The sequence below is a fragment of the Salmo salar genome, chromosome ssa10 (assembly GCF_905237065.1).
Source record: "Salmo salar chromosome ssa10, Ssal_v3.1, whole genome shotgun sequence".
Lineage (NCBI taxonomy): Eukaryota > Metazoa > Chordata > Actinopteri > Salmoniformes > Salmonidae > Salmo > Salmo salar.
This window is the reverse complement of record NC_059451.1, coordinates 119,162,771-119,185,851: the sequence shown is the minus strand read 5'-3', so window position 1 is coordinate 119,185,851 and position 23,081 is coordinate 119,162,771. Positions and strand designations below refer to the sequence as shown.

The 23,081-nt window shown below is 43.9% G+C and overlaps 1 protein-coding gene across 18 annotated transcripts in view; it reads left to right on the top strand.

Moving 5' to 3' along the window:
- The window catches only part of LOC106561741 (pleckstrin homology domain-containing family A member 5), a 248,718-nt gene that overhangs the window by 46,924 nt on the left and 178,713 nt on the right, over window positions 1-23,081 (top strand). The window contains exon 4 of one of the 18 annotated variants that reach the window (XM_045688524.1): window positions 3,111-4,113. The exons of the other annotated variants lie outside the window; for them this stretch is intronic. Coding sequence (XP_045544480.1) covers window positions 3,111-3,114 — 4 coding nt within the window. The 3' untranslated portion in view covers window positions 3,115-4,113. Of the gene's footprint in view, window positions 1-3,110; window positions 4,114-23,081 lie in introns of those variants that run through there. 18 annotated transcript variants of the gene reach the window in all.

The following is a 23,081-nucleotide window of genomic DNA, read 5'->3' as shown; positions in this document are numbered from 1 at the left end:
TCCACTGAGCTCTGTCAGTAATTAGTGAGCATCACATCTCTCTCTCTCTCTCTCCTCATAATGCATGAGCACTGAGCTGAAAGCAGAGCAGAGGAGACAGTGATCTCATTTGAAGAGTGTGGGTGTGTGAAACAGTGTGTGTGTGTGTGTGTGTGTGTGTGTGTGTGTGTGTGTGTGTGTGTGTGTGTGCCTGGCTACTGTCCCAAAAGCAGGACTGTTTTCACGGCGTTCCAGCTGCTGTCCTCAGATGTCTGGGGTTTATTACTTTTCTCAGATGGCAGATGTTTATTAAGGATCATCATTCCATACAGTGACACTGACTACTGGGATCTGGTTTGTTGTTTACACTTGAATTCCAAGAACACTCGTCGCTAAGGCATCAGCTAATGGGGATTCCAAGCTCCTTCCTTGAATTAGAGTTTGAAGTGTTTTTTTCGTGTATTGTACATTTTGCAGTCTGTTGTCAATTCTGCAATTGTAAGCTCAGTTGAATGTGAGAACCTGACCAAAGTTTTTTTTCTAAATATGAGCTAGACATGAGAATCCAAAGAAGTGGTCAAAAGCCATTCTCGGACCCCCACACCCCACGCTAAACCCACCCCAACAACGAGTATATACTGTTGAAGTCGGACGTTTACATGCACCTTAGCCAAATACATTTAAACTCAGTTTTTCACAATTCCTGATATTTCATCCTAGTAAAAATTCCCTGTCTTATTCCAGTTATCTGACATTTCACTTTATTTTAAGAATGTGAAATGTCAGAATAATAGCGGAGAGAATTATTTATTTCAGCTTTTATTTCTTTCATAACATTCCCAGTGGGTCAGAAGTTTACATACACTCAATTAGTATTTGGTAGCATTGCCTTTAAATTGTTTAACTTGGGTCAAACGTTTCAGGTAGCCTTCCACAAGCTTCCCACAATAAGTTGGGTGAATTTTGGCCCATTCCTCCTGACAGAGCTGGTGTAACTGAGTCAGGTTTGTAGGCCTCCTTGCTCGCACACGCTTTTTCAGTTCTGCCCACAAATGTTCTATAGGATTGAGGTCAGGGCTTTGTGATGACCACTCCAATACCTTGACTTTGTTGCCATTTTGCCACAACTTTGGAAATATGCTTGGGGTCACTGTCCATTTGGAAGACCCATTTGCAACCAAGCTTTAACTTCCTGACTGATGTCTTGAGATGTTGCTTCAATATATCCACATCATTTCATGATGCCATCTATTTTGTGAAGTGCACCAGTCCCTCCTGCAGCAAAGCACCCCCACAACATGATGCTGCCACCCCTGTGCTTCACGGTTGGGATGGTGTTCTTCGGCTTGCAAGCCTCCCCCTTTTTCCTCCAAACAGTTCTATATGAAGAGTCAGACCACTTCATTGAGACAATGCTGAAACATCAATCCACGGGAAAGTCAGTGACACATTTTAATTTGTGCGGAAATCAAAATGAAAGAAGAATCTTAATTTTATTACTTATTGTTAATGCCGACTTTGGTGTGTTATGTTGTGCTTATAAAATGCACAAGCACCTTAATCCACACTATCGATTCAAATAATTGCATTAAGTTATACAGAAGTGTTATGTGCGTGAAGTTTAAAATGCATTCTGTCCTTACTAAATGTGTAATGTGATATATTTTAACATTACTATTTTGAACACAAAAACATTTTTGATAAATAAAATATTTATTTAGTTGTCTTCCCCAAATGAAGGGGGATGATGACACGATCTTTGCAACAGGGAGGGAATCTGATTTAATTGGTCCTAAACTCGTGACTCAGTTTTAGAACTAACTAAGCAGGTTAGTTCTAAAACATGTGTTGTCATGGAAATTGACCTAGCTAAAAGGTGAGCCACTTTCGTATGACCGGTTGTCCCGATTTTAAACTGGCACGAGTTGACTAAAGTTACCTTGCTAATAACTCCTCAAACCTGCTTCGTAGGATACCCCTCTGGTCCATAGACTGCTTACAGGGTAAGAAAACCAAAATGTAATTCTGTCATTTGGGTGAACTATCCCTTTAACAATGGGGGGGGGGGGGGGGCAGGAACAGCACAATCGTATTGGTCAGAACCCTGTAACATCAGGATGTAGGATGGGACATAAACCCAACAACTTCAATCAGAATTTTCTGAACGGGGAAAAAAACATAAAATTCACTGGGAATACATTACATAGGATGAAGAAACAATACTCTAAGCCGCAGCTTCATACTACTCGTAGTATACTACTCGTCATACTATATACTCGTTGTTGGGGTGGGATTGGTGTGGCGTGTGGTGGGTTCCGTGTGTGGCTTTTGATCATTTCTTTGGATTCCTCGTCTAAATCATTGTTAGAAAAAGTTTGGGCCATATCGGATGTTAGGTACTATATTAATTCAATATTATATGAATTCTATAAATTAAAATTGCCAATTTTTGGGCAATCAATTAGGTTAATTTCTCAAGAGATTAAATTATATTTCAACAAAATAATGTTGCAGGAATGCTAATCTTATCCATTTGTAACAACATAAACGATTTCAGAACAATGTGAGATGGTGAGTGTCGAAATCCTCTTTCTTGTGCTTTTTGAGGTGGAACAACCCTCCAGATATGAGTGATATTGTACATTGAGGTCTATACTCTGCAGTACTCACTCTGAATGTAATAACGAGCTGTACCCAGTAGAGGGCAGCAAAGCAACATCTATCTGCATGAATCAATTACTACCGATGTTTGCTGCAGTGCATGTCTGAAATCCCACATATGATGTACCTGTGTTTGTACCAGGTGGGGGCAGTGTTGGATTACTCGCTACACTCTTTCAGTTCCTGGCACAAGGTTTTGCTATCCTCATGCCAATCAGAAGTGGCCTATTTCCCCAACTGAAAGTTGTGAGGAGGAATAGACTGGGGGATATATGACTGAGGCATCTGTGTAAACTGTGAGGTCAATTGTTGCCCTGCCATTAACCTGTCTCTCTCTCTCTCTCTCTCTCTCTCTCTCTCTCTCTCTCTCTCTCTCTCTCTCTCTCTCTCTCTCTCTCTCTCTCTCTCTCTCTCTCTGTGTCTCTCTCGCTCTCTCTCATATATCCTGCTGCCCTGGTCTGACCCTTTAGGTAAGTTGATATAAATGGCATAAGCGATTGATGCAATGGATTAGACATTTTTAGTTTTGATTGACAGTAATTGTAGGTTTGGATGGAGAGCGTCCTCTCTATTCATTACTGGTGCTGTGTGTGACTGACTGTCCTATTTATCAGCTGTGTCCCCCCCCCATCCCCGTCTGTCTTAGTAGGTATGACCTACTCTTTAACTGATATCGCTCTATGGCCTCTATACTTTGTCTGGCATTTATTCTGTCATATTGCTGTGTGTGTGTGTGTGTGTGTGTGTGTGTGTGTGTGTGCTATTAATCTTGCCATACTGCTGAAGGAGGGGGCTTATCATCAGGATGGAGTGCTGTACTGTAGTTTCAAGAGGCTGTCAGCTTATCAGGATGAAGTACTCTACTGTAGTTTCAAGAGGTTGTTTTTTGCTTTCTAGGATACAGAATCAAAAAAGGGAAAAGGGAAAAAATAGACGACCGTCATTGTATCAATTTGAGGCATCCCTTAAAAGAGCTGTTAAGTGCCTTGCAAAAAAAATTAGCTTGGTCCCATTCCACTGCAGCTTTCTATTATACAATACAACATGTAAATGTTGGTCCCATATTTCATGAGCTGAAATAAAAAGATCCCAGAAATATTCCATATGCACAAAAAGCTGATTTCTCTAAAATTTTGGGCACAAATTAGTTTACATCCCTGTTAATGAGAATTTGTCCTTTGCCAAGATAATCCATCCACCTGACAGGTGTGGCATATCAAGAAGATGATTAAACCGCATGATGATTACACAGGTGCACCTTGTGCTGGGGACAATAACAAGCCACAATAAAAGGCCACTCTGAAATGTTCGGTTTTGTCCCACAACACAACTAAGAGCATTGTATTTGGTACAAATCATTCCCTTATCTCTAGATCTCAGCCGACTTTGGTAATGAATGGTGTGGCTGTTGAAGAAGTTGAGGACACTAAATTACTTGGTGTTACCTTAGATTGGAGTGACAGGTAACCTAGTGGTTAGAGCGTTGGGCCAGTAACCGAAAGGTTGCTAGATCGAATCCCTGAGCTGACAATGTAAAAATCTGTTGTTCTGCCCCTGAAGGCAGTTAACCCACTGGTCCTAGGCCGTCATTGTAAATAAGAATTTGTTCCTAACTGATTTGCCTAGTTAAATTAAAAAAAACTATTTCATGTTTTAAAATTGTAAATTGTCATGGTCACAACATAATAGATTGAATGATTGTAAAGATGTGGAGAGGTCTCTCCCTAATAAAGAAATGTTCTGCTTTTTGACACCACACGGAGGGTTCTACTTTTGCCTTATCTTCATTATTGTCCAGCCATGTGGTCAAGTGCTGCTAAGTTAAGCTGCAGCTGGCCCAGAACAGAGTGGCACGTCTCAGAGGGATAATATAAGTACTATGCATGCCAGTCTCTCTTGGCTAAGAGTTGAGAAGAGACTGACTGCATCACTTCTTCTTTTTATAAGAAACATGTGTTGAAAAATCCAAATTGTTTGCATAGTCAATTTACACACAGCTCTGACACACACGCACTTATCCCATCACACATGCCACAAGGGGTCTTTTCATAGTCCCCAAATCCAGAACAAATTCAAGAAAGCGTACAGTATTATATAGAGCCATTACTGCATGGAACTCCCTTCCATCTCATATTGTTCAAATGAAAAGCAAACCTGGTTTCAAAAACCAGATAAAGCAACACCTCACGCCACAACGCCTCTCCCCTATTTGACCTAGATAGTTTGTGTGTATGTATTGATATGTAGGCTATGTGCCACGTTTTGAGGGAGCATGCATTTGGCTTGCTGACTGCAGGAATGTCCACCAGAGTTGTTGCCAGATCATTGCATGTTAATTTCTCTACCATAAGCCACCTCCAACATCGTTTTAGAGAATTTGTCAGTACGTCCGGTTTGTTGATGTCAACGTTGTGAACAGAGTGCCCATGGTGGCGGTGGGGTTATGGTATGGGCAGGAATAAGCTACGGACGTTAACACAATTGCATTTTATCAATGGCAATTTGAATGTACAGTGATAACGTGACAAGATCCTGAGGCCCATTGTTGTTCCATTCATCCACCTACTGCGCCTCACCCTCCGGGTCGTTCCCGAGGCCATGTCGGCGCACTGCTGGAGCTGTACTGTCACGAGTTGGTCCCTCTCCTTGTTCGAGCGGCGTTCGGCGGTCGATGTCACCGGCCTTCTAGCCATTTCCGATCCACTTTTCATTTTACATTTGTTTTCTCTTTGTTTTTTACACACCTGGTTTCAATTCCCCCATTACATGTTCATTATTTAACCCTCTGGTTTCCCCCATGTTTGTGTGCGTGTTTGTTTTATTGTAAGGCTGTATCTGACGGCTGGTATATTGTTACCGTGTTTTGTTATTACGTCCGTTTATTTCGTGGTACCGGTATTTTTCCAGCACCATAGTATTGTGTTTATACTGGTGTTTTCTTGAATTAAATACCTTGTCCACGCATCTCAGCTCTCCTGCGCCTGACTCCTTTCACCAGTTACCCACAGCCTTGACATTGATGCCTATCTCAGTTGCGGAGCCTGCATCGTCCCACCTCGACAACTTCCGGTGAAATTGCAGAGCGCCAAATTCAAATTAAATTACTATAAATATTTAACTTTCATGAAATCACAAATGCAATACATCAAAATAAAGCTTAACTTGTTGTTAATCCAGCCGCCGTGTCAAATTTCAAAAAGGCTTTACGGCGAAAGCAAACCATACGATTATCTGAGGACAGCGCTCAGCACACAAAACATTACAAACAGTTTGCAGCCAAGTAGATTAGTCACGAAAGTCAGAAATAGCAATAAAATTAATCACTTTCCTTTGATGCTCTTCGTATGGTTACATTCACAAGACTCCCGGTTACACAATAAATGTTTGTTTTGTTTGATAAAGTCCCTCTTTATATCCAAAAAGCTCAATTTTGTTGGTGCGTTTTGTTCAGTAATCCAATGGCTCAAATGCGGTCACAACGGGCAGACGGTAATTCCAAATAGTATCCGTAAAGTTCGTGGAAACGTGTCAAACGATGATTTTTAATCAATCCTCAGGTTGTTTTTAGCCTAAATGATCGATAATATTTCATCCGGACAAAAGCGTCGTCAATATAAAAGAAAAACAAGAAAGGCGCGCTCTCGGTCGCACGCAGTAACCAGCTCTGGGGACATCCCAGGGTCCACACAGTCAATGTTGTCATTCTCCCTCATTTTTCAGAATAAAAGCCTGAAACAATGTCTAAAGACTGTTCACAACTAGTGGAAGCCATAGGAAACGTAATCTGGGTCATAACCATTTATATGGTGGATAGGCTTTCAATGGAAAAACACCCATTTCAAAATAATGGCACTTCCTGGATGGATTTTCCTCAGGTTTTCGCCTGCCATATCAATTCTGTTATACTCACAGACATTATTTTAACAGTTTTGGAAACTTTAGAGTGTTTTCTATCCAAATCTACCAATTATATGCATATCCTAGCTTCTGGGCCTGAGTAGCAGGCAGCTTACTTTGGGCACACTTTTCATCCAAAATTCCAAATGCTGCCCCCTATCCTAAAAAAGTTAAATGGATTTAATTACATTTTTTCCTCATCAATCTACACACAATACCCCATAATGACAAAGCGAAAACAGGTTTTTAGAAATTTTAGCAAAACAGAAATACCTTATTTACATAAGTATTCCGACCCGTTGCTATGAGACTCGAAATTGAGCCCAGGTGCATCCTGTTTCCATTGATCATTCTGTTAATGCATTTCTGTTCATTATTCCTCCTCCACCAAACTTCACAATATGCATTGGGGCAGGTAACGTTCTCTTGGAATCCGCCAAACCTAGATTTGTCCGTCGGACTGCCAGATGGTGATTCATCACTCCAGAGAACGTGTTTCCACTGCTCCAGAGTCCAATGGCGGCGAGCTTTACACCACTATAGCCGACTCTTGGCATTGCGCATGGGGATGTTGGGCATATGTGCGGTTGATGGAAGCCCATTTCATAAAGGTCCCGACGAACAGTTCTTGTGCTGACGTTACTTCCAGAGGCAGTTTGGAACTCAGTAGTGAGTGTTGGAACCGAGGACAGACTATTTTTACGCGCTTCAGCGCTCGGTGGTCTCGTTCTGTGAGCTTGTGGCCTACCACTTCGCGGCTGAGCCGTTGTTGCTCCTAGACATTTTCATGTCACAATAACAGCACTTACAGTTGACTGGGGCAGCTCTAGCAGGGCGAAAATGTGACGAGTTGACTTGTTGTAAAGGTGCATCCTATGACCATGCCACGTTGAAAGTCACTGAGCTCTTCAGTAAGGCCATTCTACTGCCAATGTTTGTCTCTGGAGATTGCATGGCTGTCAGCAACGGGTGTGGCTGAAATAGCTGAATCCACTCATTTAAAAGGGGTGTCCACATACTTTTGTGTATATATAGTGTATCTCGATGTGTATTGTGTCCACAGGGCTCGCCTGGAAATGAGGCCCCCGGGCTCAGTGTTGTCTCTCTGTTTAAAAAAGTTTAAATAAACATAATGAATACAAAATCAGGCAAGGATGCCAGGGCCCTGGAACATAGGCTGACATTCAGACTGAAATATGAGATTTGACAGGAGTAAACCCACAAGAACAATGAGTTCACATCAAACTCAATCTAGTCAGTGAGTCTACGTTTCAGACTGAGATGTCGGTTCTGCTCTAGAAAACAAACTGCACTCCTTTTCAGTTCTCTCCTCCTCTCGTTCTCTCTCTCTAGCCATCCACATCTTATTGTCGAGTTAGGCTACATACATTAATTGGCCTCTTAATACATATGAATTGCAGGATCAAATCTGGACATAGGACATGTGTTGGGACTGTGTGTAACAGATTTGTTATAGTCTGAGCAGTTTTGGACCTGACCTCAGCAACTCAGCATATCTGTAACTTTTGCTACTGGCTACCTCTGTTGCTGTATCTTGGGTAAATAAATCTATAGGAGTTTGGGTTGTTGTGTTTGGTTGTTGTGACCGGATGCATTGTGGGTTGCAGACTTTGTAAACTGAAATCTGTAACATATCACACTATGTATATATTATTTATTTATATTTTTTAAATATTTTTGTTGTATTTAACTTTGTGCTGCATTGTTGGAGTTCGGAGCTCAAGAATTTCACTGCATCCTGTAGTTATATCTGCAGCCTTGTACATTAAATTCTCCAGTCTATGCTATGTCATTATCATGTAATTTGGGAGTTCTGGTATGAAGGATTTCTAGCTGATGCCGAAGGATGCACTTTGTATAAGTTAGAATATCGACTGAGGATTCACATCAGAAGGAGCCTGGCTGGTAAATGGTAAACAGTAAAACTATACAAATTATGAGCCTGCTTTGTATAAGTTAGAATAACGACTGAGGATTCACATCAGAAGGAGCCTGGCTGGTAAATGGTAAACAGTAAAACTATACAAATTATGAGCCTGCTTTGTATAAGTTAGAATAACGACTGAGGATCCACATCAGACGGAGCCTGGCTGGTAAATGGTAAACAGTAAAACTATACAAATTATGAGCCTGCTTTGTATAAGTTAGAATAACGACTGAGGATCCACATCAGACGGAGCCTGGCTGGTAAATGGTAAACAGTAAAACTATACAAATTATGAGCCTGCTTTGTATAAGTTAGAATAACGACTGAGGATCCACATCAGACGGAGCCTGGCTGGTAAATGGTAAACAGTAAAACTATACAAATTATGAGCCTGCTTTGTATAAGTTAGAATAACGACTGAGAATCCACATCAGACGGAGCCTGGCTGGTAAATGGTAAACAGTAAAACTATACAAATTATGAGCCTGCTTTGTATAAGTTAGAATATCGACTGAGGATCCACATCAGACGGAGCCTGGTTGGTAAATGGTAAACAGTAAAACTATACAAATTATGAGCCTGCTTTGTATAAGTTAGAATATCGACTGAGGATCCACATCAGACGGAGCCTGGTTGGTAAATGGTAAACAGTAAAACTATACAAATTATGAGCCTGCTTTGTATAAGTTAGAATAACGACTGAGAATCCACATCAGACGGAGCCTGGCTGGTAAATGGTAAACAGTAAAACTATACAAATTATGAGCCTGCTTTGTATAAGTTAGAATATCGCCTGAGGATCCACATCAGACGGAGCCTGGTTGGTAAATGGTAAACAGTAAAACTATACAAATTATGAGCCTGCTTTGTATAAGTTAGAATAACGACTGAGGATCCACATCAGACGGAGCCTGGCTGGTAAATGGTAAACAGTAAAACTATACAAATTATGAGCCTGCTTTGTATAAGTTAGAATAACGACTGAGGATCCACATCAGACGGAGCCTGGCTGGTAAATGGTAAACAGTAAAACTATACAAATTATGAGCCTAATTGTTTGTTGTTTGTTGCTTTTATGGATTTTGTCTTGTTGCTTTTTGTTCTATGTTGCTCTGTCTGTATGCTACGTCTTGCTTGTTCTATGTTGCTCTGTCTGTATGCTACGTCTTGCTTGTCCTATGTTGCTCTGTCTGTATGCTACGTCTTGCTTGTTCTATGTTGCTCTATCTGTATGCTACGTCTTGCTTGTTCTATGTTGCTCTGTCTGTATGCTACGTCTTGCTTGTTCTATGTTGCTCTGTCTGTATGCTACGTCTTGCTTGTCCTATGTTGCTCTGTCTGTATGCTACGTCTTGCTTGTTCTATGTTGCTCTGTCTGTATGCTACGTCTTGCTTGTTCTATGTTGCTCTGTCTGTATGCTACATCTTGCTTGTTCTATGTTGCTCTGTCTGTATGCTACGTCTTGCTTGTCCTATGTTGCTCTGTCTGTATGCTACGTCTTGCTTGTTCTATGTTGCTCTGTCTGTATGCTACGTCTTGCTTGTCCTATGTTGCTCTGTCTGTATGCTACGTCTTGCTTGTTCTATGTTGCTCTGTCTGTATGCTACGTCTTGCTTGTTCTATGTTGCTCTGTCTGTATGCTACGTCTTGCTTGTCCTATGTTGCTCTGCGTGTGCTCACTGCTCATTGATTGTAAGTATTGTTATTGTAATTGTTTTTAATAACCTGCCCAGGGACTGCGGTTGAAAATTAGCCGGCTGGCTAAAACCGAGACTTTTACTGAAACGTTGATTGATGTGCACTGTAATTGATCATAGTACGCATGCGAAGGAGACTCTCTCCCTCTCTCGCTGTCCCTCCGTCTGTCTCACGCACCCATTACACACTGACGACCCAGTTACTGGCCTGTATGTCATTACTTCCGATCAGTCAGCCCTCTGTCTGACCATGAGCGTGGAAGGCAGTGCTCTGTGTCTGTTCAGGCCCATGGCCTGCATTGGCCCACCTCTGCTCTGCCTGTCTGGATGCTTTTTCTGGAGGCCTGGAGAAAGTAAAACAGCCCGTCCTGCTGCAGCCCAACCCCAGCCTGCTCCATGTCCCTGCTGCAGCCCAACCCCAGCCTGCTCCATGTCCCTGCTGCAGCCCAACCCCAGCCTGCTCCATGTCCCTGCTGCAGCCCAACCCCAGCCTGCTCCATGTCCCTGCTGCAGCCCAACCCCAGCCTGCTCCATGTCCCTGCTGCAGCCCAACCCCAGCCTGCTCCATGTTCCTGCTTTGCTTTTGAATAAGTTTGAATAAGGCTAACTACTTACAATGTAGTTGCAATGGCTCATTGGATTAGAGAGCATGGTGCTAGCAAGTAGTATGACAGTGGCAGGCAGGCAGGCAGTACAGTGCTCCCCTGTCTCTCTCCAGGCCTATGGCCACCTCTGCCTGCCTGCCTGCCTGCATGCCTTCCTACCCTGGGGGCCAGAGGAAGTAGAGCAGCCCAGCCTGCTCAGAGTCCCTGCTCTGCTGTGTTTCTTCTAACAACCATGTCAGAATAAGATTTACTCTTACAATGTAGCTGCAATGGTGTACTGTTATATCATGGTGTCCTGTTAGATCAATGGTGTCCTGTTAGATCAATGGTGTCCTGTTATATCATGGTGTCCTGTTAGATCAATGGTGTCCTGTTAGATCAATGGTGTCCTGTTATCCAATGGTGTCCTGTTAGATCAATGGTGTCCTGTTAGATCAATGGTGTCCTGTTAGATCAATGGTGTCCTGTTAGATCAATGGTGTCTTGTTAGATCAATGGTGTCCTGTTAGATCAATGGTGTCCTGTTAGATCAATGGTGTCCTGTTATCCAATGGTGTCCTGTTATCCAATGGTGTCCTGTTAGATCAATGGTGTCCTGTTAGATCATGGTGTACTGTTAGATCAATGGTGTCCTGTTAGATCATGGTGTACTGTTAGATCAATGGTGTCCTGTTAGATCAATGGTGTCCTGTTAGATCAATGGTGTCCTGTTAGATCAATGGTGTCTTGTTAGATCAATGGTGTCCTGTTAGATCAATGGTGTCCTGTTAGATCAATGGTGTCCTGTTATCCAATGGTGTCCTGTTATCCAATGGTGTCCTGTTATCCAATGGTGTCCTGTTAGATCAATGGTGTCCTGTTAGATCAATGGTGTCCTGTTAGATCAATGGTGTCCTGTTAGATCAATGGTGTCCTGTTAGATCAATGGTGTCCTGTTAGATCAATGGTGTCCTGTTAGATCAATGGTGTACTGTTATATCATGGTGTCCTGTTAGATCAATGGTGTCCTGTTATATCAATGGTGTCCTGTTAGATCAATGGTGTCCTGTTAGATCAATGGTGTCCTGTTAGATCAATGGTGTCCTGTTATATCAATGGTGTCCTGTTAGATCAATGGTGTCCTGTTAGATCAATGGTGTCCTGTTAGATCAATGGTGTCCTGTTAGATCAATGGTGTCCTGTTAGATCAATGGTGTCCTGTTAGATCAATGGTGTCCTGTTAGATCAATGGTGTCCTGTTATATCATGGTGTCCTGTTAGATCAATGGTGTCCTGTTAGATCAATGGTGTCCTGTTAGATCAATGGTGTCCTGTTATATCATGGTGTCCTGTTATATCATGGTGTCCTGTTATATCAATGGTGTCCTGTTAGATCAATGGTGTCCTGTTAGATCAATGGTGTCCTTGCATCTCTGCCTGACCTGGGGAGCAGTAGGGATGGGATACAATTCGAATAGTATCATTCATTGTTGTTGGATATCTGGATGTTGGAAATACATTTTTTTTTTTTTGCTTACGCGCTGCTGAGTGAGGGAGAGGCTGGCGCTATATTGCTGCAGCTGTGAAGCGGCTGGTGAGATGGGAGCAGGAAGAGAGAGAGACACTACTCGGATACAGATAGCTGGGCTAATTGAGGCCACATGCTGCACTTTAAAATTAAAATAATTACAAATGAAACAGTAACACGAGGAATTAAATAAAATGCACAAGAAGGGAGATATATACAGGGAGTACCAGTACCAGATCAATGTGGAGCTATATACAGGGAGTACCAGTACCAGATCAATGTGGAGCTATATACAGGAAGTACCAGTACCAGATCAATGTGGAGCTATATACAGGGAGTACCAGATCAATGTGGAGCTATATACAGGGACTACCAGTACCAGATCAATGTGGAGCTATATACAGGGAGTACCAGATCAATGTGGAGCTATATACAGGGACTACCAGTACCAGATCAATGTGGAGCTATATACAGGAAGTACCAGTACCAGATCAATGTGGAGCTATATACAGGGAGTACGAGTACCAGATCAATGTGGAGCTATATACAGGGAGTACCAGTACCAGATCAATGTGGATCTATATACAGGGAGTACCAGTACCAGATCAATGTGGAGCTATATACAGGAAGTACCAGGACCAGATCAATGTGGAGCTATATACAGGGAGTACCAGATCAATGTGGAGCTATATACAGGGAGTATCAGTACCAGATCAATATGGAGCTATATACAGGGAGTACCAGTACCAGATCAATGTGGAGCTATATACAGGCAGTACCAGTACCAGATCAATGTGGAGCTATATACAGGGAGTACCAGTACCAGATCAATGTGGAGCTATATACAGGGAGTACCAGATCAATGTGGAGCTATATACAGGGAGTACCAGATCAATGTGGAGCTATATACAGGGAGTACCAGATCAATGTAGAGCTATATACAGGGAGTACCAGTACCAGATCAATGTGGAGCTATATACAGGGAGTACCAGATCAATGTGGAGCTATATACAGGGAGTACCAGATCAATGTGGAGCTATATACAGGGAGTACCAGTACCAGATGAATGTGGAGCTATATACAGGGAGTACCAGTACCAGATCAATGTGTAGCTATATACAGGGAGTACCAGATCAATGTGGAGCTATATACAGGGAGTACCAGTACCAGATCAATGTGGAGCTATATACAGGGAGTACCAGTACCAGATCAATGTGGAGCTATATACAGGGAGTACCAGTACCAGATCAATGTGGAGCGATATACAGGGAGTACCAGATCAATGTGGAGCTATATACAGGGATTACCCGTACCAGATCAATGTGGAGCTATATACAGGGAGTACCAGTACCAGATCAATGTGGAGCTATATACAGGCAGTACCAGTACCAGATCAATGTGGAGCTATATACAGGGAGTACCAGTACCAGATCAATGTGGAGCTATATACAGGGAGTACCAGTACCAGATCAATGTGGAGCTATATACAGGGAGAACCAGATCAATGTGGAGCTATATACAGGGAGAACCAGATCAATGTGGAGCTATATACAGGGAGTACCAGATCAATATGGAGCTATATACAGGGAGAACCAGATCAATGTGGAGCTATATACAGGGAGAACCAGATCAATGTGGAGCTATATACAGGGAGTACCAGTACCAGATCAATGTGGAGGCTATATACAGGGAGTACCAGATCAATGTGGAGCTATATACAGGGAGTACCAGTACCAGATCAATGTGGAGCTATATACAGGGAGTACCAGTACCAGATCAATGTGGAGCTATATACAGGGAGTACCAGTACCAGATCAATGTGGAGCTATATACAGGGAGTACCAGTACCAGATCAATGTGGAGCTATATACAGGGAGTAACAGTACCAGATCAATGTGGAGCTATATACAGGGAGTACCAGATCAATGTGGAGCTATATACAGGGAGTACCAGTACCAGATCAATATGGAGCTATATACAGGGAGTACCAGTACCAGATCAATGTGGAGCTATATACAGGGAGAACCAGATCAATGTGGAGCTATATACAGGGAGTACCCGTACCAGATCAATGTGGAGCTATATACAGGGAGTACCAGTACCAGATCAATGTGGAGCTATATACAGGGAGAACCAGATCAATGTGGAGCTATATACAGGGAGTACCCGTACCAGATCAATGTGGAGCTATATACAGGGAGTACCAGTACCAGATCAATGTGGAGCTATATACAGGCAGTACCAGTACCAGATCAATGTGGAGCTATATACAGGGAGTACCAGTACCAGATCAATGTGGAGCTATATACAGGGAGTACCAGATCAATATGGAGCTATATACAGGGAGAACCAGATCAATGTGGAGCTATATACAGGGAGAACCAGATCAATGTGGAGCTATATACAGGGAGTACCCGTACCAGATCAATGTGGAGCTATATACAGGGAGTACCAGTACCAGATCAATGTGGAGGCTATATACAGGGAGAACCAGATCAATGTGGAGCTATATACAGGGAGAACCAGATCAATGTGGAGCTATATACAGGGAGTACCAGATCAATGTGGAGCTATATACAGGGAGTACCAGTACCAGATCAATGTGGAGCTATATACAGGGAGTACCCGTACCAGATCAATGTGGAGCTATATACAGGGAGTACCCGTACCAGATCAATGTGGAGCTATATACAGGGAGTACCAGTACCAGATCAATGTGGAGCTATATACAGGCAGTACCAGTACCAGATCAATGTGGAGCTATATACAGGGAGTACCAGTACCAGATCAATGTGGAGCGATATACAGGGAGTACCAGATCAATGTGGAGCTATATACAGGGAGTACCCGTACCAGATCAATGTGGAGCTATATACAGGGAGTACCAGTACCAGATCAATGTGGAGCTATATACAGGCAGTACCAGTACCAGATCAATGTGGAGCTATATACAGGGAGTACCAGTACCAGATCAATGTGGAGCTATATACAGGGAGTACCAGATCAATATGGAGCTATATACAGGGAGAACCAGATCAATGTGGAGCTATATACAGGGAGAACCAGATCAATGTGGAGCTATATACAGGGAGTACCAGTACCAGATCAATGTGGAGCTATATACAGGGAGTACCAGATCAATGTGGAGGCTATATACAGGGAGTACCAGATCAATGTGGAGCTATATACAGGGAGTACCAGATCAATGTGGAGGCTATATACAGGGAGTACCAGATCAATGTGGAGCTATATACAGGGAGTACCAGATCAATGTGGAGGCTATATACAGGGAGTACCAGATCAATGTGGAGCTATATACAGGGAGAACCAGATCAATGTGGAGCTATATACAGGGAGTACCAGATCAATGTGGAGGCTATATACAGGGAGTACCAGATCAATGTGGAGCTATATACAGGGAGTACCAGTACCAGATCAATGTGTTTATAGGTACGATGTTTTTGCGGTAGATATGTAAACGAAGGCAGGGTAAAGTGGGCTCCCGAGTGGCGCAGCGGTCTAAGGCAGTGCATCTCAGTACTAGCAGGCGCCACTACATACCCTGGTTCGATTCCAGGCTGTATCACAATCGGAGTCCCATAGGGCGGCACACAACTGGCCCAGCGCCGTCCGGGTTAGGGTCTGGCCCGGGGTAGGCCGTTATTGTAAATAAGAATTTGTTCTTAACTGACTTGCCTAGTTAAATAAAGGTTAAATAAAAATACAAATAAAAAGTGATTAGGCATTAGGATGAATAATGATAAGAGTAAAAAAATAAGTAAGTATAGCAGCCTAGTAAGACTTCCATCATTTATCTCTATATTTCTGGCTCTGGTCTGATAGGTAAATGGGGCGGCAGGTAGCCTAGTGGTTAGAGCGTTGGACAAGTAACCGAAAGTACCCCATCATGTGCATTTTACCAGTCAGCCTACGGTCTCATGAGTCTTCTCACGTACCCCTTGTGGAAAGGCCAAGTACCCAAGCTTGGGAACCAGTGGGTTATAGCAGTGGTACAAGCTACTGGCTCAGTGGGTTATAGCAGTGGTACAAGCTACTGGCTCAGTGGGTTATAGCAGTGGTACAAGCTACTGGCTCAGTGGGTTATAGCAGTGGTACAAGCTACTGGCTCAGTGGGCTATAGCAGTGGTACAAGCTACTGGCTCAGTGGGTTATAGCAGTGGTACAAGCTACTGGCTCAGTGGGTTATAGCAGTGGTACAAGCTACTGGCTCAGTGGGTTATAGCAGTGGTACAAGCTACTGGCTCAGTGGGTTATAGCAGTGGTACAAGCTACTGGCTCAGTGGGTTATAGCAGTGGTACAAGCTACTGGCTCAGTGGGTTATAGCAGTGGTACAAGCTACTGGCTCAGTGGGTTATAGCAGTGGTACAAGCTACTGGCTCAGTGGGTTATAGCAGCTACTGGCTCAGTGGGTTATAGCAGTGGGACAAGCTACTGGCTCAGTGGGTTATAGCAGTGGTACAAGCTACTGGCTCAGTGGGTTATAGCAGTGGTACAAGCTACTGGCTCAGTGGGTTATAGCAGTGGTACAAGCTACTGGGAGTTGTGGATAAACTGAATATATGTGTCACTATGAATGTTGACAGTTTTCTAAGTCATTTTGTACCGTATCGTCTAACGTTAACTCTGTCTGTGTGGCTCTGATATAGCCCTCTTCCCTTGGTTCTGGCAGCGGTAGTAACTCTGGCTGTCCCTCTCGCCCTCTCCCTGCGTGCTCTTTTCACTACATGCAAAGTAAGTCTTCCCAATCTATCTCCATCTGTAGCTCTGGTATGGAGAGCCCTTTTCCCTGGTTGTGATAGTGATGGTCTGATAAAGTGATAGTGGCTCTGTGGATCTGGCCCTTTCCCTGTTTAGAGTGTCTGATGACAGAGAGATCAATAATAGCCATTGCCTGGGGAAGGACATTGGTTTATGGCCGCTGCTGATGAGCTGAGATTGGATTGTTGTCAGGACACAGACACAAACACAACACACAACACACACAACACACACACACACACACACACACACACACACACACACACACACACACACACACACACACACACACACACACATTTCCGTGTCCTTATCGGTTTATCAGAACTAGGCCACAGCATGTCTAGAGTTAGCTGCAGGAGCCTGGGTCCTCATTCTGCTGGCCCTACTGAGCATGCTCTATAGCTCCTCACTGCTGATGAGGGCTGGGCACTAGGTAGCACAACCTAGGCAGCAGTAAGCAGCCAGCATCCCCACTTTTACCTCGCTACAACGAAGGACTCTCTCTCTCACACACACACGTTGAGGTGTGAAGCTTTCAGAAAGGCACAGGGATCGTTACTAATAGTACTGCACCTTACAGTTTCTCAAATCTGGTAAGCGACACATGCTGTGGCGTGTTTTTATGTGTGTTTGGTGAAAACGATTGTTGATGATGATAACATTGAATTTACTTGGCGATGAATGAACCAGATATTGTCTCTTGACAACGTTTCGATTGTTTGAGGTTGATAGTTTCTGTGATCCATTAAAGATGCCTTAGATCTTGTGATAACCTATTGAGAGAATTGTCAACTCTCAATATGTTAAGACTGTTTTTACGACTTAAGACTGTGACCGTGGGAAAGATAGTAGCATAAGGAAGACCCCAACTCGATATGACCGTCTCGATAGTGTCTATGACCGTCTCGGTAGTTTCTATGACCGTCTCGGTAGTTTCTATGACGTCTCGGTAGTGTCTATGACCGTCTCGGTAGTGTCTATGACCGTCTCGGTAGTGTCTATGACCGTCTCCTTAGTGTCTATGACCGTCTCGGTAGTGTCTATGACCGTCTCGGTAGTGTCTTCTATGACCGTCTCGGTAGTTCTCTATGACCGTCTCGGTAGTGTCTTCTATGACCGTCTCAGTAGTGTCTATGACCGTCTCGGTAGTTTCTATGACCGTCTCGGTAGTGTCTATGACCGTCTCGGTAGTGTCTATGACCGTCTCGGTAGTGTCTATGACCGTCTCGGTAGTTTCTATGACCGTCTCTTTAGTGTCTATGACCGTCTCGGTAGTTTCTATGACCGTCTCCTTAGTGTCTATGACCGTCTCGGTAGTGTCTATGACCGTCTCGGTAGTGTCTTCTATGACCGTCTCGGTAGTGTCTTCTATGACCGTCTCGGTAGTGTCTTCTATGACCGTCTCGGTAGTGTCTATGACCGTCTCGGTAGTGTCTATGACCGTCTCTTTAGTGTCTATGACCGTCTCGGTAGTTTCTATGACCGTCTCGGTAGTTCTTCTATGACCGTCTCGGTAGTGTCTATGACCGTCTCGGTAGTGTCTATGACCGTCTCGGTAGTGTCTATGACCGTCTCTTTAGTGTCTATGACCGTCTCTTTAGTGTCTATGACCGTCTCGGTAGTTTCTATGACCGTCTCGGTAGTTTCTATGACCGTCTCGGTAGTGTCTATGACCGTCTCGGTAGTTTCTATGACCGTCTCGGTAGTGTCTATGACCGTGATATATGAGAGAGAGATTCTGAACGCTATGTGAAGAGTTATACAACCAAACATGTATTAAATTCAGAGCCACACCTCGACTCGTGTCTAGGGGAGGTGGAATGATGGGAGGAGAAGAGGAGTTGCTTATATTTACAACTTGGGGTTGGATTTTCCTTTTACTCTGTGGCTGCTGATGTGTTCTTAAAAACAAAAAATAGCTGGGAAGGGAAATGAGCTGTTTGAAATGAGGTATGTAAGTTATTTTATTATGGTTTGGGAGAGGGATGCTTGTTACTGTAGCTACATGTACTGCTTGCTTGCCCACTGTGTTGAATAGAGGTGTGTTAGTACTGTATGCTACTTCTCCCTGGTGGAATACGGTAGGCTATGGCTCTTCATTATGTTTTGGAGAGAGGTGCTGTTACCATTTGCTCTTGGTTAGTTTCTATGGAAGAAGGATGTACTTATGGTCTTCATTATGTTTTGGAGAGTGGCGTTGTTACTGCTTTGTCTCTCTGCCTGTCAGTTTCCCTGGCAACATGACTAAACGACTGAGGTGATGATTATTGTGTCCTGTCAAATAACTGTTAGATTCCATGAATCCCTGACCCGCGTAACACGTTCTACCATGAACAGAGACATTCACAATCATCTCTGTGCTGTCAGCCTGTTGATCTGGCTGTGGACCGTAGCTAGTGAGTAAGGTCTGAGTGCCCTTTCCCATCGTGTGTGTGTGTGTGTGTGTGTGTGTGTGTGTGTGTGTGTGTGTGTGCGTGTGCGTGTGTGTGTGTGCGTGTGCGTGTCCCCACTAGTCTCTCGCTGACACGGCTGGCAGAGGTCTCGTGCTCGGAGGTAACACGTGCTCTGAGTCAGACTAAGTAGGCCTTAAGTCTTTTCCTAACTATTTTCTGCCTTTTGTGAATCCAAGGTTACACATCGTAGTGAGCGTTTTTCTAGATTGCCCACTGGGGCTTAGAGAAAGTCAACAGTCACTTCCTGCCCAAGTCATTTCCTAATGCCTGAGATTGTTATTATTATTGCTCTTATTATTTCCGTTCTTAGAAAAGAATGAAAAGGTTAAAGAGGTCAAATGGGTTTCTGATATTAGTTTAATGTAGAGAGACCTCTTGTGAAGTAAGTGAAGCCTACCTTGGATTGAATGTGTTTTTATTTTATTTTTGTAATTGGAAGGTTGAGCTGTGAGTAGGAGATGGTAGAGTAGAGGGGCTTTCATGGAGCTGTGAGTAGGAGATGGTAGAGTAGAGGGGCTTACATGGAGCTGTGAGTAGGAGGGGGTAGAGTAGAGGGGCTTTCATGGAGCTGTGAGTAGGAGATGGTAGAGTAGAGGGGCTTACATGGAGCTGTGAGTAGGAGATGGTAGAGTAGAGGGGCTTACATGGAGCTGTGAGTAGGAGATGGTAGAGTAGAGGGGCTTTCATGGAGCTGTGAGTAGGAAATGGTAGAGTAGAGGGGCTTTCATGGAGCTGTGAGTAGGAGGGGGTAGAGTAGAGGGGCTTTTATGGAGCTGTAAGTTGGAGGGGGTAGAGTAGAGGGGCTTTCATGGAGCTGTGAGTAGGAGATGGTAGAGTAGAGGGGCTTTCATGGAGCTGTGAGTAGGAGATGGTAGAGTAGAGGGGCTTACATGGAGCTGTGAGTAGGAGGGGGTAGAGTAGAGGGGCTTTCATGGAGCTGTGAGTAGGAGATGGTAGAGTAGAGGGGCTTTCATGGAGCTGTGAGTAGGAGGGGGTAGAGTAGAGGGGCTTTTATGGAGCTGTAAGTTGGAGGGGGTAGAGTAGAGGGGCTTTCATGGAGCTGTGAGTAGGAGGGGGTAGAGTAGAGGGGCTTTCATGGAGCTGTGAGTAGGAAATGGTATAGTAGAGGGGCTTTCATGGAGCTGTGAGTAGGAGATGGTAGAGTAGAGGGGCTTTCATGGAGCTGTGAGTAGGAGATGGTAGAGTAGAGGGGCTTTCATGGAGCTGTGAGTAGGAGATGGTAGAGTAGAGGGGCTTTCATGGAGCTGTGAGTAGGAAATGGTATAGTAGAGGGGCTTTCATGGAGCTGTGAGTAGGAGATGGTAGAGTAGAGGGGCTTTCATGGAGCTGTGAGTAGGAGATGGTAGAGTAGAGGGGCTTTCATGGAGCTGTGAGTAGGAGATGGTAGAGTAGAGGGGCTTTCATGGAGCTGTGAGTAGGAGATGGTAGAGTAGAGGGGCTTTCATGGAGCTGTGAGTAGGAGATGGTAGAGTAGAGGGGCTTTCATGGAGCTGTGAGAAGGAGATGGTAGAGTAGAGGGGATTTCATGGAGCTGTGAGTAGGAGATGGTAGAGTAGAGGGGCTTTTATTGAGCTGTGAGTAGGAGATGGTAGAGTAGAGGGGCTTTCATGGAGCTGTGAGTAGGAGATGGTAGAGTAGAGGGGCTTTCATGCTGGAGAGCTTCACTATTGGTGTTGTTTTGACTTACAATTTGTTTTGACTTGGAATTTGTGGCCTGTTAAAATTTGCTGTGGTTCACCGAGCAGCTGAGAGTGTCTCTCGGAGCCCTCTGTTCTCATGCTAAAGAAACACTGTCTGTGTCCCAAATGACACCCTATTCCCGATATAGTGGACTACTTTTGACCAGGCCCCATAGGGCCAAAAGTAGTGCACTGTATAGGGAATAGGGTACTATTTGCGAAGCATGCTTTGTGATGTCACTTGTTTCTTGCCAAAAGCCCCCATTGTGTCTGATGAAGAAAAAACTGGGTTCACTGAATCTCACCCCCACCCTCTGATGTATTCACTACAGCTAGGGCTGGCCATGTGCAGTGGTGTACATCCTTCTTCCCTCCTCTCTATATTCTGCTTCGTCACTGCACCAGTATCTTTAGTGCTAAAGTTAAAGTTGAAAGTTAAGAAGGGCAGAGTACCTAACCTTCCAAAAATGTGTTAAGATTTTTGCTTCATCACTACAGCTAGCTACACACAAGTATCTTTAGTACTACCCTCTAAATTCTGTCTCTAAAATTAGGTCAGATTTAAACCATAATTCTGTCTCGGAACCTTGGAGCGGAACAGAACCTTTTTGGAACCTCAGAGCGGAACACAGAGCCACCTACCAATTAGGATGTGTGCTGTTGCATTTAACAGCTCAGCCTCAGATCCAGGCTATCGATTTTCAATGTCTAACTAGCACAGTGAGTTATTGTGAATCCAGACTGGGGCGTCATGTAATTGTAATCAGTGAAGCTTGGTGGTGATCCATGGACAGACGGGTTGACTCCCAAATGACACCCTGTTTCCTATATGGGCCCTGATCAAAAGTAGGGCACTACATAGGGAATAGGGTGCCATTTGGAATGCTGGCAGGGACCAGGGTTCAGCTCAGACCAACTTCCTGTTTGCCCGGGGGACACGTTTTGAAATTTGCATTGAAAAGTAGGGAATAGGCAGCCTGGGGACACTTTCTTCCAGCTTCCTCGTTGACTAGCTCTTTTTTTTGTGGCCAGGGTTTAGTTTCTCTTTGGAAGTTACAACTCAATCCTGACTTTCCACACTTTTAAATCATTCAGGAAAAGTGTGAGGAATTGGGACGCAGACAAAGAAGAATGTCAGTTGTCAAGGAATAATTATAATCTGTTTCACACACAGAAAATATTCTGCCTGCTACTGTAAACATCTGTTCACTATCCTCTGCCTCACGGCTTAATCAGACCGACAGCGCCCACCGTTGCATCCTTACTTCGTAATAAATTCTGCAGTCAACATTTTTTTCATTATGTAATTCAACATTCAACAACAACAGTTCAACATTCGCCTTTTGCTACTAGTTCATACCATTTGATGCATCTGTTGGATAAATCCACGCTATGCACCACCCAGAACGCACTGCAGCTGCCTCTGCAGTGTTCCATTGGAAATGAATAGACTTCTGGTGTACCAAAACGCAACGACGCTGTGGGCCTGATCGAGGAGTAAGACAACGCTGTCAGTGGGCACCTCAGTGTGCACACAGTTGGCTGAAAGCGTGCAGCAGCCTTCTGCATAGTCCGTGTAGGTATGTCTCTGCTGCTTTTGACTTGTCATCCAGAACTCCGTGTTGGCCAGAACTTCACAACAAAACACTTGACGGGCTCTGATCTGTGAGTGGGCGGGAACAGAAATGTCTTAAAGCACTCATCGTTAGACTAGTTGTACAGGTGGAGATAAAATAATCACTTAGAAACTCATCTTAGCTTTTACGTAATGGTCAAAGTGCTTGTTGTATTTCTGTGTCTATTTTTCTTCATAGTGGTTGAGATGGTGGCTGTTTCATCTCTGATGTTAG